General features: G+C 38.0%; 1 protein-coding gene across 2 annotated transcripts; it reads right to left on the reverse strand.

Moving 5' to 3' along the window:
- Positions 1–13,361: 13,361 nt before the first annotated feature.
- bok.L (BCL2 family apoptosis regulator BOK L homeolog) lies at positions 13,362–27,590 on the reverse strand. 2 transcript variants are annotated; one of them, XM_018263860.2, is made up of 5 exons: positions 27,453–27,590; positions 21,201–21,638; positions 18,576–18,704; positions 16,680–16,843; positions 13,362–13,714 (listed from the first exon to the last, which is right to left on the reverse strand). In XM_018263860.2, exons 2-5 carry the CDS (start codon positions 21,424–21,426, stop codon positions 13,589–13,591), a joined length of 645 nt encoding a protein of 214 aa, XP_018119349.1. In that variant the 5' UTR covers positions 21,427–21,638; positions 27,453–27,590; the 3' UTR covers positions 13,362–13,588. The 2 variants fall into 2 exon arrangements, with proteins under 2 accessions (XP_018119349.1, XP_018119350.1); XM_018263861.2 differs by lacking the exon at positions 27,453–27,590 and adding an exon at positions 22,323–22,374.
- Positions 27,591–27,658: the final 68 nt, after the last annotated feature.

Consider the following 27,658-nt stretch of genomic DNA (forward strand, 5'->3'; position numbering starts at 1 on the left):
TTTATTTGGGGTTTTTTGAGTTGTTTAGCTTTTTATTCAGCAGCTCAAAACCATGTGCTCACAGGTCCGGATTTGTGGCGAGGCCACAAAGGCCCAGGCCTATGGCGGCAAAGCATCAGGGGCGGTCGCTCCGGCCACTTTCTCGGGAGCACTGGGGACACGCAGCTCACCAGTGCTCCGTGCTCCTCGAACGGCGCAGCCTAGGGGGGCCCGCCCGTTAAATCCGGCCCTGTGTGCTCTATAATTTCAAAATCAGGGTTTTTGGAGAATATGTTATATTCTAATATTACTGTTTTTATTTTGTACTGAGTGATAGCATCTAAACAGCGTTTATATTCAATTAGCTGTTAAGCTATGTTAAACTGCAACTCCTAAGCACCTTCCAGGTGCCTCTTCCTGCCCTATTATGCCTATCCATTTCCATGGTTTTGTTCTGACAAAAATTATCCTACATGCCCTTGGATAGAGGACAAGAAGACTACGGTATATCCTACTGCCCTAGGAATCCAGTTACAGAAGAATGCCTGCAAAATGTGTTCTGTGTTTGTAGTGTTGGTGAACAGACTGAGGGTCAGACATCCCTTATTACATGATTTTATTTCCATGGATTTGGGCCTCTAATCTTCCTCCATCACCCAGTGCCCCCCTTTAACTCTATATTGGTTTTTCAAGGGTAGCAATTATATGATCACTGAACATTACAGAACATGGCTTCAGAGGCACCAGCCAAGGGTTTAGGGAGTGTTTAGCAACAGGTGGGGTCTTGCAGTTTCCCAAGTGCCTCTGTGGAGCTGTTCCCTGGAGCTCAGAAATAGTAGGAGTGTGTGGGGCAAGGACAGCTGACATCTAAGCATAAATATGCAGAATGGTGTATTACATATCCAGCTGATTAGTAGAGTGCAAATAAATTGTGGTTAATGTGTGGCAAAATAGCCACCTTGCAGTGTGTGTGTATATGAGCAAACAGTTCATCAGTGGCCCTGTACCATGAGGGGGAGCCAAAGAGCCATAGTTACTACTGCTTCTTTCTGTAAAAGACTGCACTGATCAGCGCTACTGTAACAGAACTGCAAGGTCCCAATAAAATAGCAAATATAGGCAATTATGTACAGTAACATTTGATGTTCATAACAGACATACCAATTACATTCTAGGTAGGATGGCAAGAAGTTTCCTTTAATGAAATTATTAATCCATCTTGGACTTTCCATTAATTTTTTAGTGCCGACATTGGTCTTGGTCTCTTGCCTTGGTAGAGCTTGCAATCTAAGTCTTTCACACACACACTCTCTTTCTCTGGCACGTTTAGTCTATTCACCACGCTCCAGATCAATGCCTCTCTCCTTTACTTTTAAAGTGGGTCCCAGTGGAAGGGAGGGGCCCAAAAAGAAACTACATTGCCTAGGGCCCCATTTAGTCTTAATCCGGCTCTGCTCATCACATAGAGCTAGGCCACATGCATGCAATATAGAGTTCATGGTATATCATTCCTTCTCTTGTTCCATTGCTTATATACTAGGGGGCAAATTCACTAAAGCGCGAAGTGGCTAACGCTAGTGCAAATTCGCCAGCGTGACGTCATTTCGTTACTTCGACGATTTACTAATGGGTGCTGGCGTAAATTCGCTAGTGAAGTGGACCTACTCTAGCGCTACTTCGCATCCTTACGCCAGGCAAAGTTGCGCTATGGCGAAGGGACATAACTACTCTAATTCACTAACTTGCGGATTTTCATGAACGTTAACTCTTGCGCCAGACTTGCCTTCACCAACTGAGACCAGGCGAAGTGCAATAGAGTAGATAGGGCTTGCTTCAAAAAAGGTTTACATTTTTTCTAAGTCCCAAAAAACGCTTTGCATTTTAGTGAATTTGGTAGCGCTGGCGAAACTATGCCTGGCGAAGTGCGGCGGAGTGTGACGAAGCTGTCGTCGGTGCAACTTCGGATATTAGTGAATTTGCCCCTATGTCTGGACTGTAGTAAATAGACATAAATTAGGAATATAAAATATTTTAAATGCCATATGTTGAATTACTTACTAACCATCAAAATGCATACTGCATGGCTGTGCAGAAATCAGTGCAGTCTGCAGAGATGTGAAGGGGTTGTTCACCTTCGAACACTTTTTCCAGTTCAGTTGTTTTCCAATAGTTCACCAAAAATAAAGTATTTTTCCAATTACTTTCTATTTTCTATTTGTGACTGTTTCTAATATTGAAATATAAAGGTAGATTTTCACCTTCTTACCGGTATGTCTTTCTAAAGCAGCTCTGGAAAGGGGTCACCAACTCTGTAACTGTTCTAAATTGATACATTTAGTTGATCATTTCTTATCTTTGTCCCTGCTGAGCAGAATCCCTGGGTTTCATTAAAGGCAGCTGTTAGAATTGATTCAATAGTTGCTAATATTCCACAGAAATATATAATATCTTATATTTTAAAATAGTATATAGATATTACAAGTGAATTTTTTTAAGTCCATTGTGCGCTGCTTATAATCAAGGACTAGTGAATATTCGACATTGCAGCAGCACCCGATTCAGAATGGGTTAATATAGTGCGAGGGACCCTGTGGTTTTGTTTTTGTTATATATAGTGAAATAAAGTACACTTTCTTGTAAAATATAAGGATATTATAAGTTACAGAGGAGTTTCATGACTTTATAAAAGTACAAGGCCGAAGGCTGAGTGTTTTTATACAGGTCATGGAACTCGGAGGTAACTTCTAATATCCTCATATTTTACAAGTGGGGGTACTTTATTTATTATAATACACAAATTTCAGTGAGTCATGTGACAGAAATGACATCAGAACTCACCGTTTATAACTGACGGCATCAGAACTCACCGTTTATAAGAATATAATTTACAAGATATTCATAGCTTTTGTGTATTAAATATATGTCCTACAGTGCCTGCACTCAAACCAAATAAAGCCAGAGGTGCACGATCAAGTAGGTAGTAGTATATAAGTAGAAGATCAGCACTCGCTGTAGTATGGTGAAAATATGTTGATTTATTTCACACAATTTTACATCTTATCCGACGTTTCGGATAAGAATATCCTTGAGAAAGGTCGGCTAAAGGTTGGATAAGATGTAAAATTGTGTGAAATAAATCAACATATTTTCACCATATTACAGTGAGTGCTGATCTTCTATATTTATATATATATATATATATATATATATATATATATATATATATATATATATATATATATATATATATATATATAAATACATATACACACACACACACACACACACACACACACACACACATATATATATATATATATATATATATATATATATATATATATATATATATATACACACTCAAAATGGCCCAATAATTAGGTGTAGAAGCACAAATCATAAAAGCAATGCCTTGCTACTATTCTGAATGGCAATTTGAAAATGTATTTCATTGGGTTGCTACCTCAATCCGGTTACGGCCCCATATGCAACCTACATGCAGAAGTGCGTGCTATAGACTGTTTAGGATTTAGCCACACATTTATTCCTAATCAACCATACAGCATGTGGGTGAGGTGCATGCAGAACTAGGTTCTCTTTTAAAAGGGTGGCATCAATGATTTTATGTGCTTGTGCATACCATGTTATTGGAACTCTGCCCAATTTCATATTTACATCTACAATTCCTCTGCAGTACAGCATCACCATGGCCTAGTTTTACCACACTCCCTACATTTTAAAAATTAACATCATGATTTCTGTGTATCAGCAGCTTTCTGATCATCACTGTGGGCATTAATTATGATGTTCACTATAATATTTTAAATTTGTAGTATTATTCAGTGGACTTTCCAGGACATATGTACAACATGTTCGCATGCTGTCAATGTACATTGGCCCAGGGGGGAATTTATCAGGACATACCTGATTTTCAAGGTAATCTGCATTTTACATGTGATAACTCATGGAGCCAGATTTAAACAGATAAACTGGGATTCTATTTGGAAGATTATTTTGCTGCAGCCACTGGTTCTGCAGAGTTGAAGAACGTTTGTATAAAACAATACAAAAACTACAAAATCCACATTAGATTACATGACAACACAGGACCCAGTGCAGTCTGAATATTCTGATTATTAATCAGTCTTGCTGTATCGGCTTCTGGCAGATATTATTTGACTTATGCGTTTTAATAATTTATGACGACCCTAAGCTTAACCTCCAAACTGAAGCCCAGACCACACTGAGCATGTGCACAGTCTTGGTCTTGCAAAGATTGTTAACAAAGTTACAAGATGGTGACCCCCGTGGCCAACTTTGAAAGCATAAATCATTTGTTTGTTTAGGCTTGTGGTGCAGTAAGTTTATGTTCAGTATACAAAAATACAGCATTTCTAGCCTTATTCTGTTTTAGACTCTACTTCCCCTTTAAGTATTTCCCTTTTGCATCTCTTGCCTTCAGCCACCATTTGGTGATGGTCTGTGTGCTGCACGTAGGACAGCCAATGCTTCACATCAACTTCACGTGAGTGTACTGTGCACCATAGCAACCTGTGCATCACACACAGAGATCTTTTGCAGTTAGAATGAAACATTTATGGATAAGAATGTAAAATATTCATAGTTTGGTAAATGAAGATTAATAGGGGATGTTTCAGCAAGGTGTGGGAAAGAAGCTTCCTTGCGCTCCTGTATTCCTGCTCAGGAAGTTGAAGTTTAATATGTAGGGCAGATAAGGAAGTGACCAGGCAGGAAATATAAGCACAAAGAGAAGTTGTGTGGAAGTTACCACATATGCTTTTCACATTATGGCATTGTAGCAGCTGCAGAGAGAATATTCTAAAAAGCTGCTGCTCATCCAAATTTTGTGTTCAAATTAGCTGACTGGATCACCCTTTTATCTTGAGAAATTACATACACAAGGACACGCCGTTTAGGCTACTCAAGGGCCATGTCACATGGAGACAAAGTTTTAGGAAAGCTTTACTGCTTGCCATTATATTTTTGTCCCCTTTAGCTCTGTGGGCTGTTCTCTATGTTTTGAAAACATTTATTTTTATAGGGAATTATTAGGGCATATTTTATGTCTGCCTTTTCCGTAGGGGTCTCCAGACAACAACACCAGCTGAAGTACATAATCCCAAGCATTTAACCATTCAAAGACTTGATATAGACAAGAAAATACAACGTTGTCCCAGAAAACATTTACTATTTTTATACACAGCCCGGATTAAAGTGGTGATTCACCTTTAAGTTAACTTTTAGCATGTTAGAATGGCCAATTCTAAGCAACATTTCCACTGGTCTTCATTATTTATTTTTTGTAGTTTTTAATTATTTGCTGCCTTCTGTCTCATTACATCTTTCAAATGGGGGTCACTGACCCAAATTAAAAACAAATGCTCTGTAAAGCTACACATTTATTATTGCTACTTTTTATTACTCATCTTTATATTCATGTCCTCTCCTATTCATATTCCAGTCTTTTATGTAAATCAGTGCATGGTTGCTAGGGTAACTTGGGCCCTAGCAGCTAGATTTCTGAAATTTCAAACTGGAGAGCTGCTGAATCAAAAGCTAAATAACTTAAAAAACACAAATAATTAAAACGAATTGCAAATTGTCTCAGAATATCACTCACTACATCATACTAAAAGTTAACTCTCCCTCCCCACACCGCCTTCGATGACTTATCTTGCAAAAAGCCAATAAGCTCATCACGCAATTTGTTTGGGCTAATAAGTCACCCCGAATCAAAATGGCAGTATTGCACAGGCGCAAACAGAATGGAGGAGCAGGCTTGCCCGACTTATATACTTATTGGCAAGCAGCAACCTGCACTAGACTGGTAGACTGTTTTAACCATCGGGATCAAAAAGATTGGATTCAGATTGAACAGTCTCAGGTGAAGCAGCCTTTAGAGGCGTTGCCTTGGATTATTCCCAAAGATAGGCAAGACGCTTCAATGCTACCCATAACTATACACAATATATTATTGTCATGGGACAAACTCATACGTCTAATACCCTTGTCGGTTAGGACAGGGCCAATGACTCCCCTGATTGGGAATCCTGCATTTCCGCCGGGTATGCTTAGTAAGGGTTTCTTGGCTAAACGACAGAGGGAGAATTATCCCTTTATACAGGTGAGAAGTTTGACAGGTGTGGCCCCTCTAGAAAATATTTTAGAAACTCCCACGCAGTCCTTTGCACAGAGGTTTATGCACCATCAATTGACCCATTGGTTTCAAACGGTACAGCGTTTGATAATCTCTGTTTAGCTAAATTGAAACCTGCCCATACTCTAGCGCAGGTGTACTCCATACTCTTGGAGCTGAAGGGTACCCAAGAACTTAAATTTAAGGCACACTGGGAGAGAGACCTCAATACTTCCTTCAGTGATAAAGACTGGGAACAATCCTTTGTTCTTACTCACAAATTGGCAACTGCGTGCAAAGCGCAGGAGACTAACTATAAGATTCTCACCAGGTGGTATAGGTGCCCCACGACCCTGCATATTATTTACCCCGGGGTGCCCGATTTATGCTGGCGCTGTAACGTGGAGAAAGGGGATATGACACATATTTGGTGGGGCTGTCATTTATTGCAACCCTTTTGGGTGTCAGTCTTCCAGCTCATCTCTCAAGTCATTGGGGTAGATATCCCACCTGACCCCTCATTAGCACTGCTAACGATACCTTCCCCCACTGCACAGCTGAAAATTGTACCTAAGGACTTTGTAGCATTTGCAATAGCGGCAGCTCGAACTGTCATTCCTAGATTATGGAAGTGTACTAGACCTCCTACAGTGGCTGAATGGGTAGTGGAACTTAACCAGATACAACGTATGGAAGAGTTATTCTCATACACAACCAAATCCCCCGCCAAGTATATCGAAACCTGGGCATCCTGGACCCTATTCAAATCCTCCCTGGATTATACCCGTGCTTTAGCTGCAGTGTGATGTTCCTTACTGAGATGGGTAATGTCTGCATCTGTGAACCTCTTTTTTCTGTGCACTAGATGATAGATCGTGATGATGATGATGCTGTTGTATCATTAGTATTTGTTTGATTGTGATGTACTGATCCACCCTTGTCTTTTTATTATTTTGATGACCCTTGCTATAACTGATTGAAAGGAAGTTAATGGGTTTTACTTATGCTGTTTCCGAGATAATGTCAACTATTGTGTACTACTGACTGCATTGCATGTATATACATCTTGTGAATGCTACCAGGGGTCGCACCCTTCTGGTTTTATTTTTTATTATTCTTATTATTTTATGTTTTCTTCTTTCTGTATATTGCCTTTGTTTTACCCTTTTGAAAAAGAAAAACCAAATAAAGATTATGAAAAAAAAAAAGTTAACTCTATGCCTCTGATGCTGAGACAGGGAAGCCAATGCAGAGAGTGTGATTTCATCCGAATCAAACCTGGCACCAATTATGTGGCCTTCATTAGTGCTCAGAACACAGATATAGACCATGCTCTATAGCCCATGGCCCTAGCAATTCCCTTTTCCTGTCCTAAGGTGTTGTGGAGGTGGAAGAAGGAGAAGTGGAAGAAGAGCAGCTCAGTCTGACTTCACATTCAGTCAGCAGAATCAGCTTTGCCAAAGAGCCTCATGTCACACAGGTAGGTAACTGAGCTGGCAGTACACCCAGCAGTATCAGCTGTATGTTGTGGTGACCCTCTCAGAGTCTATGCTTATTTTCATTAAATAAAAGTCATACTACTGGTCACAGCAACTACAAAGTATTTAAATCAATTTAATTACCTTTATGATCGTATTAGGTAGCTCTTTCCATACTGAGGCACAGAGACAAAATGGATAACAGCGATTCATACGATTGGATGGTTTACAAGAACGTTGGCTGTAATTTTCAGGGGACTGATTTAAATGCCCTTAATGTTTGGTCCACACAACCGCTACATTGCAGCATGCACACTTATGGCTTTATGTAATGTGAATTCAAACCTATACAATATAGGTACTGATCTTTATTCCGCCCCCCCTTTTCCTTTTCACATTTCATTTACATTTTACATATAACGTAAATTCCGCCTGACTCCCGAGGGCAAACTGGAGCAGACTGTACTTATGGCCGCTGGCTCACAGTCTTTGGCTCCCCATTTACATGTAACATACAGGAAGGTGACATCCAGGACTGGAAATCTGTGGGTTCTGGCAAATGCCAGATTGGCTGCTGTAAGGTCCCATAGAGAGTCAGTATTTAGTGGGCTGGTGGAGGACTATTTGGGCCTCTTTCTACATGGAACATCTGTGCTGATTGCAAGACTATGGCAGAATTTCAGTATATACACAACGGTTCCAAATCCTAATAAAATTGTGTATTTTTCCAAAAACTCCTGTGCCAAGTGTATAATTACTAGCTACGGATTCAATTCTGAGGCATCATAGCCAAGATTCAGTTTGGGATTTGGCTGAATGTTATCATTTTTTGTAAGACCAAGATTCAGCCAAATACTTAGTGATCTTCTGAATGGAATCCAAACACTTAAAACCATACGACTTTCTGGACAACTGAACACATGACTGATAGGACCTGGAATGGCAGAATAATCTCTAGGGTCTCATTCTGAGTCATTTCCCTTCAATCCCAACCTAGTTCATGCCCACAATAGTAATTTCTATTCCATCTGCACTGCCTGTCTAGTTTGTATGCCTCTTTCTTTGTTCTTCCCCTATTATCTGCCTTCCCTTTTTCTCTAAAGCCACCATTAGTTTGATTCTCCCTCTTTCCCTAGCTTCCATCTAGCCAGTTCTTCTGTCCTATTTCTTTATTCTCCCCCACTATTACTCCCCTTTCCGCATTTTTGCTTTCCCATCAAGTTACAGGAAATACCAATTTCTTTGATGGAAGTTTGTGCATAAGGAATCTGTATTATTCTCTAGATATTGAGTTCAAGTGAGTTTATTCTTTTCCCTGGCAAAACCACTTGGCAGAGAAGTCAGAATTTTAATCTTTGCATGAAACAGTGTATTTCAGTTAATCATTGGAGCAGACACGGCATTTTGTTTATAAGAAAAAGGAGAAAAAAAGAGAATTGCTTTACTGTTAATATTATAATAGGCATATTTGATTAAAGCAAATCAATAAGAAAATAAATAACACGTACAGTATGGTCTCTAGGTTTTTAAACTTTGCACTGCATACAGTTACCTTATAAAATCCATATTCTCATACCCATGAATTAAATAAAGTTATTTTATTCAGTATATAATAACAGTTGTTTTAAAAACCCAAATGGTGAGTGTCCTGCATGTATTTGCTGAGCACCCCTTAGCTCATAGCAAGATTATAGATACATGAACATTTTGTAATATTAGGGCTATTACAAGAGATTGAGTCTCCCCCCAGTGAGTCTCTATACAGCTAGTGCTACTTCCTTGAATACAGTTTGCACTTCATGTCATCTTTGTTGGTGCATTAATCACAAAGCAGCCTGTGCCTATATCAACCCATGTAACAATTTGCACATCAGATGATTAAAAAAAGGGTCTTATTGTACATGTGTAGTGTACAATTTCAAGAGCAAGCCACCAACAATGAAGTGCCTTTTCCCATAATTCCAGCATCATTGTGGCTTCAAGGGGGTGAAGCCTTTTTGTCATCATTTCCAGGACTCTGCATCAAAATGACACCGGATGCTGTGGAAACCCTGGAGCTATCACCACCTTCAAAGGTGTAAGGATCTTTGCACAATTACTGCGCCTAAAGTTGCACGGGCTTAGCTGCACTGTGTGGCTGTAAATGACCCCTCAAATATTCTTACTGGTATACTTTTTCAGCTGTGTTTGTAAATAAAGTCTGAATATCTTTATATGATAATGTCACTCCGCTCATATAACTTTATTCTCCTGATAATAATGTAATGCCCTGATACTGTTAACAGTACAGTATGTTCCAGTAGATGTCATCTGAACTGCCTGTTTGGTATATTGGGCTTTTTGTAGCTGGAGGACTGTTCTCACAGTCATTTTACATCATTGTTGTTCTCACATTGACTTTATTCTTTATACTTCCTCCTTTAATGTAGCATTAGCATTGCGCAATCATTTCTCAGGGCGAGGACATTCTATCTGAAAATACAATCTCGAACTTGCCAAAACAATCATCTGAAAATTATAGGTCAGTGCTTCTGTTTATATTGCTCATTTCTTTCCTGTAAAATATACAAAGCTTTTCCATCTGGACGTTTAACATGTTTTTTTCAAAACGCATCAGTTAATAGTGCTGCTCCAGCAGAATTCTGCACTGAAATCCATTTTTCAAAAGAGAGAAAACTGATTTTTTATATTCAATTTTGAAATGTGACATGTGGCTAGACATATTGTCAGTTTCCCAGCTGCCCCCAGTCATGTGACTTGTGCTCTGATTAACTTCAGTCACTCTTTACTGCTGTACTGCAAGTTGGAGTGATATCACCCCCTCCCTTTCAACCCCTCCCCCCAGAAGCCTAACAAAAGAACAATGGGAAGGTAACCAGATAGCAGCTCTCTAACACAAGATAACAGCTGCCTGGTCTACACTTAGGGGCAGATTTACATATGGTCGAATATCGAGGGTTAATTAACCCTCGATAGTTGACTGCCGAATGTAAATCTTTCAACTTTGAATATCGAAGTCGAAGGATTCACCGCAAATAGTTTTATAGAACGATCGAAAAATCCTTTGAATCGTTCGTTTAGAAGGATTTTAATCCATCGATCGACGATTTTTCTTCGACCAAAAAATTGTTAGAAAGCCTATGGGGACCTTCCCCATCGTAGTCGAAGGTCGAAGTAGCCAATTCGATGGCGAAGTAGCCAAAAAAAACATTTGAAATTCGAAGTTTTTTTTATTCTATTCCTTCACTCGAGCAAAGTAAATGTGCCCCTTAATAGTAAAAGCCGATTCCCACTGAGACTGATATTAAGTAGGAGGGATAACAACCTGCCAGAAAGTAGTTCCAACGTTAAAGTGCAGGCACAAGTCACATGACTGGGGCAGCTGGGAAACTGACAATGTGTCTAACCCCATGTCAGATTTAAAAATTGAATATAAAAAAATCTGTGAATTGGATTTAAGTGCAGAATTCTGCTGGTGTAGCACTATTAAATGATTCATTTTGAAAAAAACATGTTTTCCCATAACAGTATCCCTTTAACGAAGTACACCTCTCCTACCTCCTTGGCCTTAAACTCTGGAGAAAAGACAGAGCAGTAGGCACCCCAGCAGATATGGATTAATGTGGCTGCAGTTGTTATGGCACCCTGCTTTACCATAGGCCCACTTTCTTAGGACCACCCAGTTGCCCCATTTATACTAATTCAATTAACGGCCGCAATAGCAGATGGTTTGATATGTAATATCTAGAGTGCCAGGGGATCCTGACCAACAGTACAGGGCCCATATTGTTTCTATAATTGGAAATAAAACACAAGATAAACAACGGTTATAAAAACTGTGCATTTTAAATTATTGCATCAGCTACACAAGGCATAGAAATGAGGAATCACAATGTACAGTTAAATACGTGGGTTTTACATTTTAAAGTGTGAATTACCAACAACACCACTTCTATAAAAACTTTTGAACTGGTTCCAGATATCTCATGCTGAAGCAATTTCAAGGTACCTAAGGCTTTTTTATACCAACAGACAAATCTGTGTCGGTTCTCTACAGACTTCAGGCTACGTACACATGGAGCACATGTACATACATAAGATGGTCACATATATTGGGCCACAGCCATACATAAGATGGTCACATATATTGGGCCACAGCCATACATAAGATGGTCACAGTACCCTGGTCAATGCATTTTACGATATATATTTCACAAACCCATTATTCATTTGAACACAGTTCCAGTGCGTTCAAGCAGCACTGATATCTCAAACACATGAAAATTTCACCTGTGTGCATGTGCCTTATAGCAGAATGCCAAACATTCAAAGACACTTCCAACATAAACAACACTTCCAACATAACAACTGCATTTAAACTGTAACATTTCAGGACAGGCTAGCCTTCATCAGAAAAGGAGCAAAGATGAAGAGGAGTGGTTGGTCCCTAAAATGATACACTCTGTGTTTCACATTCTTTGGCTGAAAAATAAATGGGTGAAGCAATCACTACTTAGGGGGTTATTTATCAAAGTCCGAATTTATCTCAACATTTCCAGCCACAAACTCCAATCTAATCCGCACAGGTTTTTTCGGCGTATTTTTTTCATCAGATTGTCCTGAAAAATTTCTTTGCGGGAAGAAAGCAGAATTTCATGTTTTTTTTCTGATTTTTCCCCCGAAAACTCAGATTATGTATGTTTTTTTCCCGAAAACTCAGAAATCTTCAGGGTATTGCACGAAACCCAGCATGAAACCCAGCACACATCAAAAAATCATTGGGACTTCACCCATTGACTTACATGCATCCTCAACAGGTCTGAGATGCCGTATTTTCTGATTCTGACTTTTCCATCCTCTGGTTATAATAAATTCTGAAAAATTTGTGATTTTCTAAAAGTCTGAATTTTATACTAAATAAAATCACAAATTTTATGAGATTTTTGCCCTTGTAGTTTAGTAAATAACCCCCTTAGTGTGTGTGCAGCTCCTCAATTCTCTCTATCTCTGGAAAACACCTGCTATTCACCATTTTGTACATATGCTAAAGGGTGCTACAGCATGCACAAGGGTCAGCTACAGTATGTCCTATCTATTCCTGTGACGTTCCTTCCCAAAAACTAGGGGGGTTATTTACTAAACTATGAATGCAAAAATCATGAAAAATTTGTGATTTTTTTTTAATAAAATCTGACTCTTAAAAAATCACAAATTTTCTGAATTTATTAAACTCTGAGGATGGAAAAGTCAGAATCTGAAAATCCAATCTCAGACCTGTCGAGGTTGCAAATAAGTCAATGGGAGAAGTCTCAATGGTTTTTTGATGTTCGCTGGGTTTCATGCAATACCCAAAGTTTTCTGGTGAAAATTCCAAAAAATTGTGAAAATCAGATGAAAAAATCTTGAAAATCTGATTTTTTTAACGCAAAACAAATTTCAGGAAAATGTAATAATAAATAAGCGTAAAAAACCCCAGCGGATTTGATCGGGGGTTTGTAGCAGAAAATATTGAGATAAATTCATATTTTTATAAATAACCCTCTTAGACTCCAATTTCTAATGTGTTTCAGGAACCATATTGAAAGCAAATAGAGTCATAATTATCCCTTCAGAAGGCAGCCCACCCAATGCATATGAGAACACTATGATAGTGCTGTGGGATCTATGCATTAGTGACCTGAGTCACAAGTATATAATACTGACAAAGTAAAGGCAAATTAATAACTAAAGCAAATGGTCCACATCAGTAGTTTAAAACTGCATATTATTATGAGCCGTCGTTTTTGGTTCAAAATTATTTAGAAGGTGTGTTTTACAATGACTTTTTGTTTGCCAGTCTTGGTCAGAATAAACACAGATGATAAGAAAAGCCATCGGACAGTGGCATCTCTGTAACAAATTATGTCCAGGCACAATGCCCACTTTGCATCCATTTTAGGCAAAAATCCCAGGCAAATTCAAAAGATGGCAGTGGTTATCGCTCACGGAGAACGAAGAAAAACACTGCTTTCAAAAAGTGGCCAAAGTTGCAAGCACTGGAAACCAACCAATGAGCCCGAAGACCTGGATCTGTGGTGACAACGCATTTCGTGATATCCGCCTGCAAAGGAAACATAAGTAAGTGTTCAGAAATTGTATACTGAGATGTACCTAGTTTGGATTGCATTCTCAATCCATGCATCTTCTAGTAGCTGATACTGAAGCCATAGCTGGCTCTCTGGTTCTGTGTGTTCATGATGAACATTAATGGTGGAAGGGTTATATATGCAATCCTTGCTGTTGTCAGCCTTTGTATTTTTTCAGGCTGAGAGAAGCAGATCTGCTCAGTGCCCCTGCTCCATTGATTTGAATCCAGTCAGCCTGTGTGTGGTCACACACAGTGGAGATGAAGCTGAGGTCAGTATGTTGGGTGACCACCAAAAGGCTAACAAAATTCAAATCAATGGAGCAGGTGCACTGAGCAGATCTGCTTCTCTCAGCCTACAAAAATACAATGGCTGACAACAGCCACTGACGACAGCCTGTGTGTGCCCATAGCCTTAGGTAAATACCGCTATCCCTATAAATAAGCACTTAGATGTACTTTAGATGTGAAGTACTTTAAAGCACAGTTAAGAAGTTGATAAGATAGTATACCATGGCTACTCTGGATTTCAGAACAGCCATGGTTTCTGGAGGGCATTTATACAACACAAACTCCAAGCAATCTGTGAAGAAAATGCATTTGTTCAGCCCTATTGGTGCTCCTCTTAACAGTACCTGGGTGACCTTAAAGGGGATCTATCACGAAAATGAAAGTTTTCCAAATATAATCAATTAAAAATTCTGTACCGTTTCTGAAATTTATGTTCACTATTCCTCTCTCAGCATCTGTTTCTCCTCATTTTGTCTTCATGCAGGAGTTGGGTGTCAGATATTCATTGACAGTTAGATCCTATATGTCTTATTTCTATTGCTAAGATGTAATAGAGCTCACTCTATTAAAATTACCAGACACCATGTCTCTCTACATGCAGGAAACCCCCTCTATAAGATATATTGGATATCACACTGTGGTTTATACACAATACAGCGTATAGAGTATAGCTGGTCCTATTAATGTCCCACTGGTGCTCCGTCCTGGCACCAAATAAACCAATGTAAAACTTCGAAGTGGAGGAGGAAAGGACGACAATGCAGAAAACATGTCGTGTGGACTGCAATAAATTCGCACATTAGCAGTAAATCTGCTTTTGTCCTCCACTTCGAACATATATTGGATCTAACTGTTAATAAATATCTGACACCCAACTGCTGCATGAAGAAAGAATGAAGAGAAACAGATGCGGAGAGAGGGATAGTGAAGATAATCTTGATTATTTCAGAAACAATGCAGAGTATTTAATTGATTGTATTTAGAAAGTTTCTTATTTCAGTATGATGAAGCTTATATTACATTTTAATTTTCGCATTTTAACTTGGCAAGTAATCTTTTTTTGTTATCAAGAAAGAAAAAAAGCTGTCTAACTTGAGTTACTTTTGCCTTCTTTGTATTTAAACAACGTCAGCAGCTCTTTAATCCTGCTTAACATTTATTTGATATTTGAGGTCTTTATTCAATATGTTGTAATTCTGTTTGTTGCCTCTGCTTTCATGTGACAGAGACGTCTGTGCAGGACAAAGTAATAGACTACACGGGTGGCCCGGGAAGCTGGGATCATGTCATTGCTAAAGCGTCAGGCACTACAGTGCAACTTAGTTATACATTTCTATATACATTTTTTTTTCAGAAAATAAATTAATATGTGTATATTGATAATTGTGAAGCAGTAATGGCAAATTGTTTGGCTTTCATACTTACTAACTCCCTGTAATAAGTTGTTTCTTTTAAGTAGTTATAATGAGCTCTGTATGAACATATCCCCCTTGTCACCCATTTTATTGTGACTTCTTTGGAACATTAGGGGGCAGATTTATCAAGGGTCGAATTTCGACGATAAAAATACTTCGAAATTCAACCATCGAATTGAAATACTTTGACTTCGAATATCGGTCGAAGTAAAATCGTTCAAACGATTCGAAGGATTTCAGCGATCGACTTCCAAAAACTTAGAAAAATGCTCTAGAAGGTCCCCTATGCTAACATAGCACTTCGGCAGGTTTAATTTGGCGAAGTATTGAAGTCAACGTTTTTTTTAAAGAGACAGTACTTCGATTATCGAAAGGTCGAATATTCGAATGATATAACTTTGAATCGAATTCGAAGTCAAAGTCGTAGTATCCTATTCGATGGTTGAAGTATCCAAAAAATTAATTTGAATTTCGAATTTTTTTACTTCGAAAATTCCCTCGAATTCATTTCGACCCTTGATAAACCTGCCCCTAGGAGTATATATATATATGTGTATATATATATATATATATATATATATAGAACAAGAAGGATCAGCACTTACTGTATTGATATGAAGAAAAGTTTGCGTTTATTTATTTACATCATAATCCTAATAGGATTATGATGTAAATAAATAAACGCAAACTTTTCTTCATATCAATACAGTGAGTGCTGATCCTTCTTGTTCTATATATCCTGTATTTGATCGTGCACCACGAACCTGTCTAAAGATCGGAGTGCTGGTACTGTGGGACTATATATATATATATATATATATATATATATATATATATATATATATATATATATATATATATATATATACACATATGTATGTATGTATATGTTTATCTCTGCTGTAATTAGAGTATATCATCCCTCTAAAGTAAAGCAAGTTTGTAGGCATCATGAAAAACCTGAATTGCTGCAGCAGGTTTGTGCTACAGATAATTATGTAATACGATTCCAGTTCTGCAGGGCAGAGGAATAAACATAATATAAACTGCACTGAAATAGGTGTGTGATGATAGTAGGAGTAGGGAGCTATATAGCCCGTATAGAGTAAATAAGACTATAAAGGTAAAATACAAAACAGCAAATGATGTACCATGAATGGGATGTGCTGGAAATACTTGTATAACAGCAAGTCAAGTCGCATGATTATGTAGTACATGCTGGAACAGATACTTACCCATCCTCCTCTCCTTTTTAACCAAGTAACAAGAGTCTTTCGAATAAATTCTCCCAAACAGTCCACAATTATCAGAACTAGTGCCGGCTGAGACTGCTTCACACAGTCCACTGCTAGACCAGCTGCCACTGCATATAATGACACCACCTTACCCCACGTAATACCTACAGAGAAATAAGAGCAAGGGTTAAGTTGGCCTATGGGTTGGGGTTGCGTTTAAGTGAGAAAATACTGATCCATTCTAGTTTGTGGTGAAACCTAAAGCTGTATTTATTTCTGGTACATGGGGGCAGATTTATCAAAATGTGAGATTGGAGCTCACCCATTTTCTATTCATTCCAATGGAATTTTTTTAATCATATTTATCAGTTGGTTAAAAGTAAAAGTTCAGTTCACCATTTGATCAATACGTTTCTAATAATCCCATAAGAATGAATAGAAAGTCCCTGATTTTTTTTTCTATGTTGCGCTCCAATCTTATATTTTGATAAATCTTCTCCATGGTGTTTGGAGCAGGAGGAGGGAAATTACACCAGTAAATAAAAAGGGAAGAGTTGTATGTGGAGATATAGGAAGAGTTTGTTGGCAGATGAAGATGGAAAATGGAGCTGTAGGACACGTGAGATGGATGTGGGGTAAAAATGAAATGTGTAAATAGGAGTCAGATTGATGGTTGGAACAGTTACATAAGATGGTCTATGTTTCAAAGTTTGGCTAGGAAATATATAAAAAAGAGAAGGCAAAGAAATAATGTTCTGTAGCTATAGTGTACTGAGGTATAAGGAAGAGACAATAAAACACATTGGGGTATATTTATCAAATAGTGAAGCTAGAGATAACAATCCGCTAGAGTCAAATTTCGCCACTTTCCATTCATTTCTATGGGTTTTTGAAAGGCATATTTATCAAAGGATGAACTTCTAAAAATCCCATAGAAATGAATGGAGAGTGGCAGAATTTCATTTTAGAGGACTGTGACGATCTGGAACTGGAACTTCACTCTTTGGTAAATATACTCCATTGTGTGAAAGTGGAAAGATGTGTCATTTAATGAATAACATGGATAACATGGTTTTATTGATTATTGGTGATTTTTGGTGAGTTACAGTGAACAGTTCTGTTTCATGAAAGGAGTGACTATAACAATCAATGAAACAAAGAAGAATTTTTTGTGACATTTTGTAGCAGGAATGGTATAGAGATGTATAAAGGCTGGAGTGCCTGGATGTCTAAAATAATAGCCAGAACACTACTTCCTGCTTCTCAGCTCTATAACTCTGAGTTAGATAGTGATTTGAAGGGGGGCCACATGGGACATAACTGTTTAGTGAGTTTGCATATGATCCTCAGCATTCAGCTCAGATTAAAAAGCAACAGTTATGACCCATGAGTAGGGTTGCCACCTGGCCAGTATTTTACCGGCTTGGCCGGTAAAAATGATGGTTGATCCCAATTCTTTTAATAGGGAAAAAAGATAAATATATATGAAGGCCGGTATTTCTTTCCCGAAAAGGTGGCAACCTTACTCACGAGCCCCCTCCTCAAGTCACTAATTGGTTACTGCCTGGCAACCACTCAGTGTAAACTAATAGAGCTGCAAAGCAGGAAGTAGTGTGCTGGCTATTATGTTAGACACCCAGTCACTCCAGCCTTTATACAAAACATTTTTGGCTAACTATATGAGAAACATTTTTTATTTTGCACAGCCTATCTATTTAGCCAGTTTTTTATTTTTATACTGAACAATTCCCTTAATGGTATCTGTTTCTTCCCACAGTCAGCAAGTGCAAATCTGTTTATCGGTGCACCACTCAAAAGCAACAGGGCCAGTATTTATGGTACAGATGAAAAATGTAATATTGTAGCAAAAAAATACATGCAAGAAACGAGTCCAACCTGCTGTGAATATCTCAGCTGCCACTGCAAGAAAAGCATCTGATAAAATAGTCTCAGAGGTCAGAGATATGTTCAGCTGCCGTGCAATGTTCCTGTACACAGCCGGTCTCATGTACTCCAGCTCGTCCCCTGCAATGCAGCAAAGACAGAATGAAAACAATGAGCCCACGGGAAGAAATGGAGCATGATATTTATGTTATTTTCAGAGCAGCATGGCACTGAAAAGTATAGTAACACCCTCTATAGATGTACAAGGCAGCAAATTCTGGCCATAAGCCCAAAAAGCCACAGCGGCTGATAACAGTATGTATAAGCAGGTCCGGACTGAGATTCGCAATAGGCCCTGGCATTCCAATTACACAGAGGCCCAAGCAGCCCCCCACCAGCCCACTAAATCGTGACTGTCTATGGAAACTTACAGCAGCCCCTCTGGCATTTGCCAGAACCAACAGATTGCCAATCCGGACCTGTGTATAAGTGTCTGTGATACAGCATGATCTATAATATAATCACTCTCTCATGCCTCCTTCCCCTCTCTATAATTCTTGAGAATTCTGGGTATTCTCATTTAAAATCTTATAGTAACTGAGTGTATCTTGTGTATGACTATATCTACCTTTCCACCAAGCCATTAACGGAAAACTATACACCCAAAATGAATACTTAAGCAACGGATAGTTTATATCAAATTAAGTGTCATATGAAAGAATCTTACCAAACTGGAATATATATTTAAGTAAATATTGCCCTTTTACATCTCTTGCCTTGAACCACCATTTTGTGATGGTCTGTGTGCTGTCTCAGAGATCACCTGACCAGAAATACTACAACTGTAACAAAAAGAAGTGTAGAAGCAAAAGACACAACTCTATTTGTTAATTGGCTCATGTGACCTAACATTTAGGGGCAGATTTATCAAGGGTCGAATGAAATTTAGAATTTTTACATTTGAATTTCAAGTTTATTTTAGTGTAATTCCACTAGGAAATTGTCCAAATTCAATTTGAGTAAAAAAAAAAAAAAAATCGAAATTTATCTTACAGACAGGACGATTAATTTATCATTCAACGTACTTTCCCTTTAAGAATTCAAATTTGACTATTCGCCATCTAAAACCTGCTGAATTTGTGTTTTGCCTATGGGGGACCTCCTACAATCAATTTGGAGTAGTTTGGTGGACTTTTGAAAAAATTAAAAAATTTTAATAAATTTCGATTGGTCATTTTTTTTCTGAGTTTATGGGAGTTTTTATAAACTCCCATAAACTCTAAATTGGACCCTTGATAAATATGCCCCTTATAGTTTGTTTGGGTATTTGTGTGCACCATGAATCGTAGAATCCCAGGAGGTGCCCCTTATTTTTTAAAATGGCAATTTTTGATTTAGGATTACCCAATGGCAAATACTACTAAAAAAGTATATTATTATGAAAATGGTTTATTTACATGAAGCAGAGTTTTACATATGAGCTGTTTTGTGCAACATCTTTTTATAGAGACCTACATTGTTCAGGGGGTATAGTTTTCCTTTAAACCAGGTTAAACCAAGCTCTTTGGCTGACTGTACACAGGGCTCATTCCCATGTAAAAGCTGGCTGAATACAACATGCTTCCCACATCCTGCCCAGCTATCAGCAACCTGACAGCTGCTATTATCACAGGCACCACTTCTCTTATCAGTAGTTAGTCTCATTACTAGTGTGTAAATTGGGTCCTACTGGCACTTTCCTGTTTGCAAGGTGTTTCCCATTCCTGCATGTACACAGAAATGCTGCTAACCCCTTGGTTTCATGGATACTATTATCCTAACATTTGCCTTTTAAAAAGTTTATTTTATTTTTAAGGACTTTTACTTCGTTTTAATAACTATATCTAGCTTTCAGAGAATTATATATTTTGAATATATATTTTTAAATGACTTACAAAGCTTTTTTTTATCTCAAGCACTCTAAGGCTAATGGCATGCACTATGGGGTCCATTTACTAACGTTCCTGTTTTTTTTTTTTTTTTACAGAATCATATTTTTTAGCGCTTAAATTTGTGGGGGGTTTTCTGATTACTTTTAGCCATGAAAAAATTATGATTTATTAAGCATTAAAACCAAGAAAATCTCTAATAAAAATATTCACCATCTAAAAGCTGTCATGGTCATATAGTAAAATCATAGGAGCTATCCTTGTCCAATTGTACAGGTATGGGATCCGTTATCCGAGAGCTCCAAATTACAGGACTGCCATTTGCTATAGACTCTATTTTATCCAAATAATCCAATTTCTTTTTCCCTTTTCATGGCATTCATGGTTTTAGAGAGGAGGACAGTACTAGATATCTGCCTGAAAATGTAATTCTAATTCCTCTGGTTTTTCATTGTAGACAATGGGTGTCTGGTTCTTGATCAGAAGAAGATACAAAATGTAATTCTGAGTACTCTTTGAAGTGATCAGCAAAACTTCTTCATTACTGATGGACTTGAAGAATACTTATTTTCCCCCTGTGTGTCACTCACTGTGAGTATTTTCTTAGCAATAGGATGCCTATTATTTTATGTATATTAAGAAGACCCGTCAAATATACAGTGACAGCTGTTAGAATGATTAGCCATGCACAGAAGACCAAGATACTAACCCAGCCTCAAGAAGGTGGTGGATATATCTGCTAAACGACTGCCTGATGTATTTGACATCCCATGTTCTGGTTTGCTCCATCCAAGTCCAGCTCGCTGAAGTCGTGCCTGAATAAAGTCCCTGCAGATGGCTTTGCCCTGGGAAACCAGCTCCTTATCAGTTGGGGATCTGTCAAATGCCTCGAAAACCTCAGCAGCAAAAACAGAAGATCGTCTTAGCATCTCCATCCTAAATGTAGAGGTCAAGTGCCCTTGGTTTATAGAGTAAGGCCCATTCTGAGCAACACAGCAGGGTCAGTTCCTTGCCTGGCTCCTTGTAAGGTCAGTTCCTTGCCTGGCTCCTTGTAAGGTCAGTTCCTTGTCTCTGGAGATGTAGTGAGATTATGAACTGAGAGAGATACACTTTCGACTGCAGAATGGCATTTCCAGACCTAAAACAACTGGAAAAAGCACAACATAACTACAATTAGGAGTTGATACAGGTCAGTGGAAATCTGCTTCTATTAATACATATTCCTGTGCTTAATATAGCTGGATACAGCAAAAACTTTGTTTTTGAATTGTGTGTAAAAATAAGAGACATTATTGCATGAAACAGAAAAACCCAAGCCCAAAAATCTGATCTGAATCTGACCAATTTGGTTGGTTTTATGGCATGTGGGGTGGTCAGATTCTACAGCAGTTGGGCAGTTGCACACAAGTTGGACAATAGCACACAAAAAATTGTAGTGTGCCCAGATAATTTTTGTGGAGAGCAAAAAAATTAAACTACAACATTTACAAATGACAGTATAAAATGTGTACAATTTGTAATACTTTATTCTGTAATTGCTGGAACTCTGCCACCATGCTGTACACAAATTACATAATATTTTTAATAAATTGAGCAAAATAATTAATTAATTTGATACTTTCATGTAGCTAAATCTGAAATTACATCAGGTAACGCCCAAAAGCACACCCGACACACTTGATTATGCCCCAAGTCATTGTGCTGAAACTCGATTTTCTTATTAATCTAAGCTTGCCAGAAACCTTGTTGATGAGATTTGAAAAACAAGGCACATGTCTATCAAGTTCAACCCTTTAATAAGATAGTTATTAATTAGATATAGATATGAGACCTGTTAGCCAGAATGCTCGGGTCCTGGAGGTTTCCAGATAAGGGATCTTTCCATAATTTGGATCTCCATACCTTAAAGCGGACCTGTCACCCAAACACAAAAAGCTTTATAATAAAAGTCCTTTTCAGTCCAATTTCTATTTTTTATTAAAGTATTCATAGCTGTATTAAGCTCATTTAAAGATCTCAGCTGTCAATCAAATAGTGTCTGCCCCACCTCTATGCCTTAGGCATAGAGGTGGGGCAGACAATTACTTTCACTTTCCATTCAGCACTTCCTAAATGTCACTGCTCTCCACACATTCCCCCCGTTCTCTTCACCATTTAATTGTGTAACCAGGGCATGGGGATGGACATCGGGTCCCCCATTCTGGTGAACAAACAAGATTTTGAGATAAAGCAAGGCTTGCCTTAATAACAGTGTCCACAAAATGGCTCCTGCCTGCTTGTTATAATTATGCATTCCCATGGAAACAAGATTCAAATAATTTATATAGTGTTACTAAAGTTCATTGTGCTTGACTAATGTGATAAAATCAGATTTTGAAAAACATTTTTAGGGTGACGGGTCCCCTTTAAGCCTATTAAAAATAATTTCAACATTAATTAAACCCAATAGGCTTGTTTTGCATCTAGTAAGGCTTAATTATATCTTGGCTGGGATCAAGTACAAGGTACTGATTCTTTTCTATACAGAAAAAATTGAGTTATAATGGAGTCTATGGGAGACTGCCTTTCCGTAATTCTGTGATTCCAGGTAATGCATCCCATACCTCATATACTCATTTAATTTGGCTAGGCAAAGCACTCACACAATTGTGCAGCCTCTGTTACTATGCTCATATTTTTGTATATACAGTAAGAGGTTTCTGGAAAACGGATCCTATACCTATACTTGGAAAGCGGCTCAAACACAAGCACAAATCTTCATTGTATAAAATGAAAATATTCCTTCCTCCAAGTCCAAAATGTCAGTTGGCACAGTCCGTAGAGCAGAGACTTTTTGGGTTCAGAACCCCTTAGCAGTCAAACTTTTAGATGGACCCCCTTGGCTCATAATGTATTTAGATAAATAAAAGCATGATCATATTATAGTCGTTCTCTTATGGTTCCGGTGATGTTCAAGACCATAAACATTCTCCTTCAAATTTCACCATAATTAGACTTCATACTGGGACCCCTTTGAACTAAATTGGGCTCCCCTAGAGTGATCAAACACAGTTTCTCCTAGTGGAAGCCACTGCCAGAGCCTCCCACCCGTGTACCTTATATTTATATTTATTTGGTTGTGGCCATGATAGAGACCAGGGGGGAGTGTCAGGGTGCAGCACTTCTGGTGGGGGGGGGGGGAGTGGGTCTGAGTTGGCTACATCCAAGATGGCTGGGGCCTACCATGTTTTTTCCCAGTGTCCTGCTGGCCCAGTCCTACTATGCGACCAACCTATTCTTGAAGCTATATGTATGTGTATATATATATATATATATATATTTCCTTGAAAAAGGTCCAAATGTGGACCGAAACGTCGGATACTACAGAATGATAATAAAATTACTAAACTTTTAAAGGGAGTGCTGGTCTGAAGATTTTTGATTCAGTAATCATGATAAGAAACAACTGTAGGAAAATGTTTGGGATTTTCACATCTCTGCACTAGCGGCTATGCCCTGTAGCCTAAACAGCTACGTTATTTAATAAATGAAATGTGATATAATGCAATGCTATTTTTGGATTATCCGTGTTCTGGGAAAGATCTTTAATGTTTATTTGAGTTGTCAGCTTCTAGAACAATCTGCTTAAGTTTTTTTGTTCTCTTGATCTTTTTTTTTTTTTGCAGTCCTGTCATGCATAGAACTGTTTTGAGTTGTGCAGTTCTGTGTTAACGAAATAAGACATAGTTTCATTACCTTTTTTAATTTAATTTCACTTTATGTCAAACCAACTATACGCACAGACTGTTGTGTTACTTCCTATTACAGGAGGTTAACTTTCTTATATTAATGTTATATCTCACATCTCTTCGCATAGCTTCGCATTTATGCAAGCTTGTATCCCAGATATTAGCAGCTACATGATGGGTTATATAGCCCTACATTGGTTGTCTCCTTCCCTTGATATCTCACATGTTATTAACAGACTTAAATGTATACAGTCTATGCATAGTTTATCAGCTCTCCTGGATTACAAACTTGATCTACATACCTCCATATGGTCACCTTGGGATAAATTTCTCTCTGAACAACCATAGGATTACTAACATCCATACTGCAATCATGATTAGACTTTGCATGGTTTGTTTTAGTTGTCTTGGTTTTTTTTGTGTATATTATTTTTGCCTTTTCTTATGTACTATTATGATTTTATCCATATGTTGATAAATATGATAAATAATGAGATATGAAAAGAAATCCCATATCTTGAAAATTTCAGGTCCCAAGCATTCTGGATAATATATCCCATAACTGTACTAATATTATTTTTGGCAAGGAAAGAAGCAGAAAGAGTAGCAGGAATTAAATGTTCTATGTATCAGCCATTGACCTCACCCCCCTTCCCATTTCCAAAACTAAATTTATAAATGTTTGTTGCCAAGAGTATCTCTTTCATGTTCAATCCTCATTAAACATTTTCCGTCTGCTTATAAATCCAGGGTTTCAGGGATTTAAGATTTCATAATGGTATCAGTCTGATCTAGTTTATAACACAGAGAGTGTGATTTCAGCGTTGCAACGCTACATTACAGGCCAATGCTCTCTGCATATTATTTAGGGGCAGATTTATCAAAGGTCGAATTTCGAAGTGGAAAAAACTTTGAAATTCGCCCATCGAATAGGATAGTCTGACATTCGAAGTCGGAGGATTTTTAAGATCGTACGATCGTACTTCGATCATACTTCAAATCAAACGATTCGAACGATTTAATCGTACGATTACAAAAAAATCCTTTCGACTTCTCAAAACTGCCCAAATACTGGCTATAGGTTCTAGGAGGTCCCCATAGGCTAACATAGCAATTCGGCAGGTTTAAGGTGGTAAAGTCGAAGTTTTTTAAAGAGACAGTACTTTGATTATCAAATGGTCGAATATTCTAAGCATTTTCACTTCGAATCGAAGTCGAATCTGGCCTATTCGATGGTCGAAGTACCCAAAAATTACTTTGAAAGCCAAAGTTTTTCAATTCGAATATTGACTTCGAATTCACTTCGACCCTTAGTAAATGTGCCCCTTAGATCTTCGGATGATTAAATTCAAGGATTATTTAAGGAATCTCAAAACTCAAAATATTTCTAAATATATCTTGACATTGCTCCATACAGACCATTTAAGATGGCCATAGATGTAAAGATTTTTAAAAGATCCTATCGTTATCGTGAGCCCACGATTATCTCAAAACGATCATTTAAATGTACAATTTGTCCATCAACTAAAAAGACCATTTTAAGCGTTATTGCCATGAAAACCGAGGGGAGCTGCCTGCTTGACCCTGCAAACCTAGATAGATTGCACTGGGGGCGATAACATTTTTTTAACCTGGCCGATCAATTTTCTGACAGATGTCGGACGAAAAATCGTAAGATGCACGATCGTTCGATTCCCAACTAACCTCACGATAATTTGACGGATTGGTCGGATTGCACTGAAATCGATTGTTCACCAACAAAATATCTTTGCATCTATGGGGACCTTTACCCTAGCTTTCTGACATTTTAACATAATTTCCATAGACTCTTTGTTTTCAGACCATGATGTAAGAATTCTCACTAACACAAGTTCTCCTCCTTTCCTCAAGCTGTCTTTTCCTTAGTTCTATCCTTTTCTCCTTCCTACCAGCCTTTACTTTTTCTTATTTTCTTCATCATATCCCCTTTTTACTTTGGCCATTCTATCACCCCTTACTATTTTTTTATCCTGCTATCCCCCATTTTTTTTATCGCTAAACTATTCTGGATATATCGCCTCTCTCCCTCTTTCTCTTTTAAACCTCCACCATTCCTGATCTTTACCTCCTTTACTTTCTTATAATACCCCTTTTTAGAACAGATTAGAACAGAAGTCAGTACCAAAGTACAGTACTGTGAGTATTTGCAAGCAAATACAATGCATAATCGAGCCCTTGGATCTAACCACTTTGTGTATAATATTGCTAAAACAATGGTTACCCAACCTGCAAAAATGACAGGAAACAACTGACAAAGAGCTAATGAAAAAAACAATGAAGGGCTATTAACACAGAGGGCTGTGGTCAGCATTATAGAAAGAAGACAGTGATAATATTTTATAGAGAGGGGATAACATTACTGATCAAATAAATAGCTGAAAATATTTCTTAAAAAAGTCTCCGTTCCTCTTTTGGCAGAATATAGTTCAATGAATTTAGATGTTTGATATCCCATGATTTTCAGTTGCTCCTTTTTTCCAATATTCTTTAGAATGAGTATACAAGAAAAAGGGCTGCTTAAAATGCTACCCTCTATTGGCTAACTGATTTCCCTTTTTTGTTCTGTCTATCTCAGAATGTACATCTCATCCCATTCTGATTTGAATGTAATTTTCTGCATATATAAATTTGATGGTACGTGGTATAAATTGTCCAAAGCACTGACCTGGGAGAATAAATGTGACACCCTGTGATATAATTTGAATCGTACTCCATAGGAATGTACAGCAAAGAATCACATTGATCACATTAATACAGATAAGGTTTAAGAAAATACTATCCCTTTGCTCGCTCAAATCAGACATTATTATTATGAACAAAAATATTAATTTTACTGATTTTTAGGTGATGCTGAAAAGACAATTTAAAACGCTGGTGTGAAAAACAAGCCGTAAATATTGAACACATTGGCTGCAAACTCACTGACCTGCACAACTCTATAATCTCCTCTCATTGGACTGAGATATTTGCAAATTAAACAGAGAAATGCAAACAGCATGGCATGGGAACTGCAATAAGTGCAACAGGTCCCAATGTGATTACTGCTCAAAGTCCCTTAGCGACTCTAACAGAGTCTGTAGTACAGTCATAAAGTACTGCCTCTTTCCCTGTCATATTTAAGTACCCTATAACAGGATGGCTGGCACAATAAGAGGCATGTCACTGTATTTGCTCCCTGTTACAAGCACTCTTACCTTATAAGCAGCCGGCTCCTGCTCCTTCCTTTGCACTGCCCTAAGCTTGGTTTGGCTGCAGCTAGAATAACCAAAAGCTCTGAGACACAAGGAGGGGGTGGAGAGAGGAGGGAGCTTCAGAGCTTTATCCTTCTAAGGAAACCAGCAAGAATGCAAAGAAGGAGGGATCAACGAAAGACTTTTAAAGGTGCAATCGGTGGCATTTT

The sequence above is a fragment of the Xenopus laevis genome, chromosome 5L (assembly GCF_017654675.1).
Source record: "Xenopus laevis strain J_2021 chromosome 5L, Xenopus_laevis_v10.1, whole genome shotgun sequence".
In the NCBI taxonomy this organism is placed as follows: Eukaryota; Metazoa; Chordata; class Amphibia; order Anura; family Pipidae; genus Xenopus; species Xenopus laevis.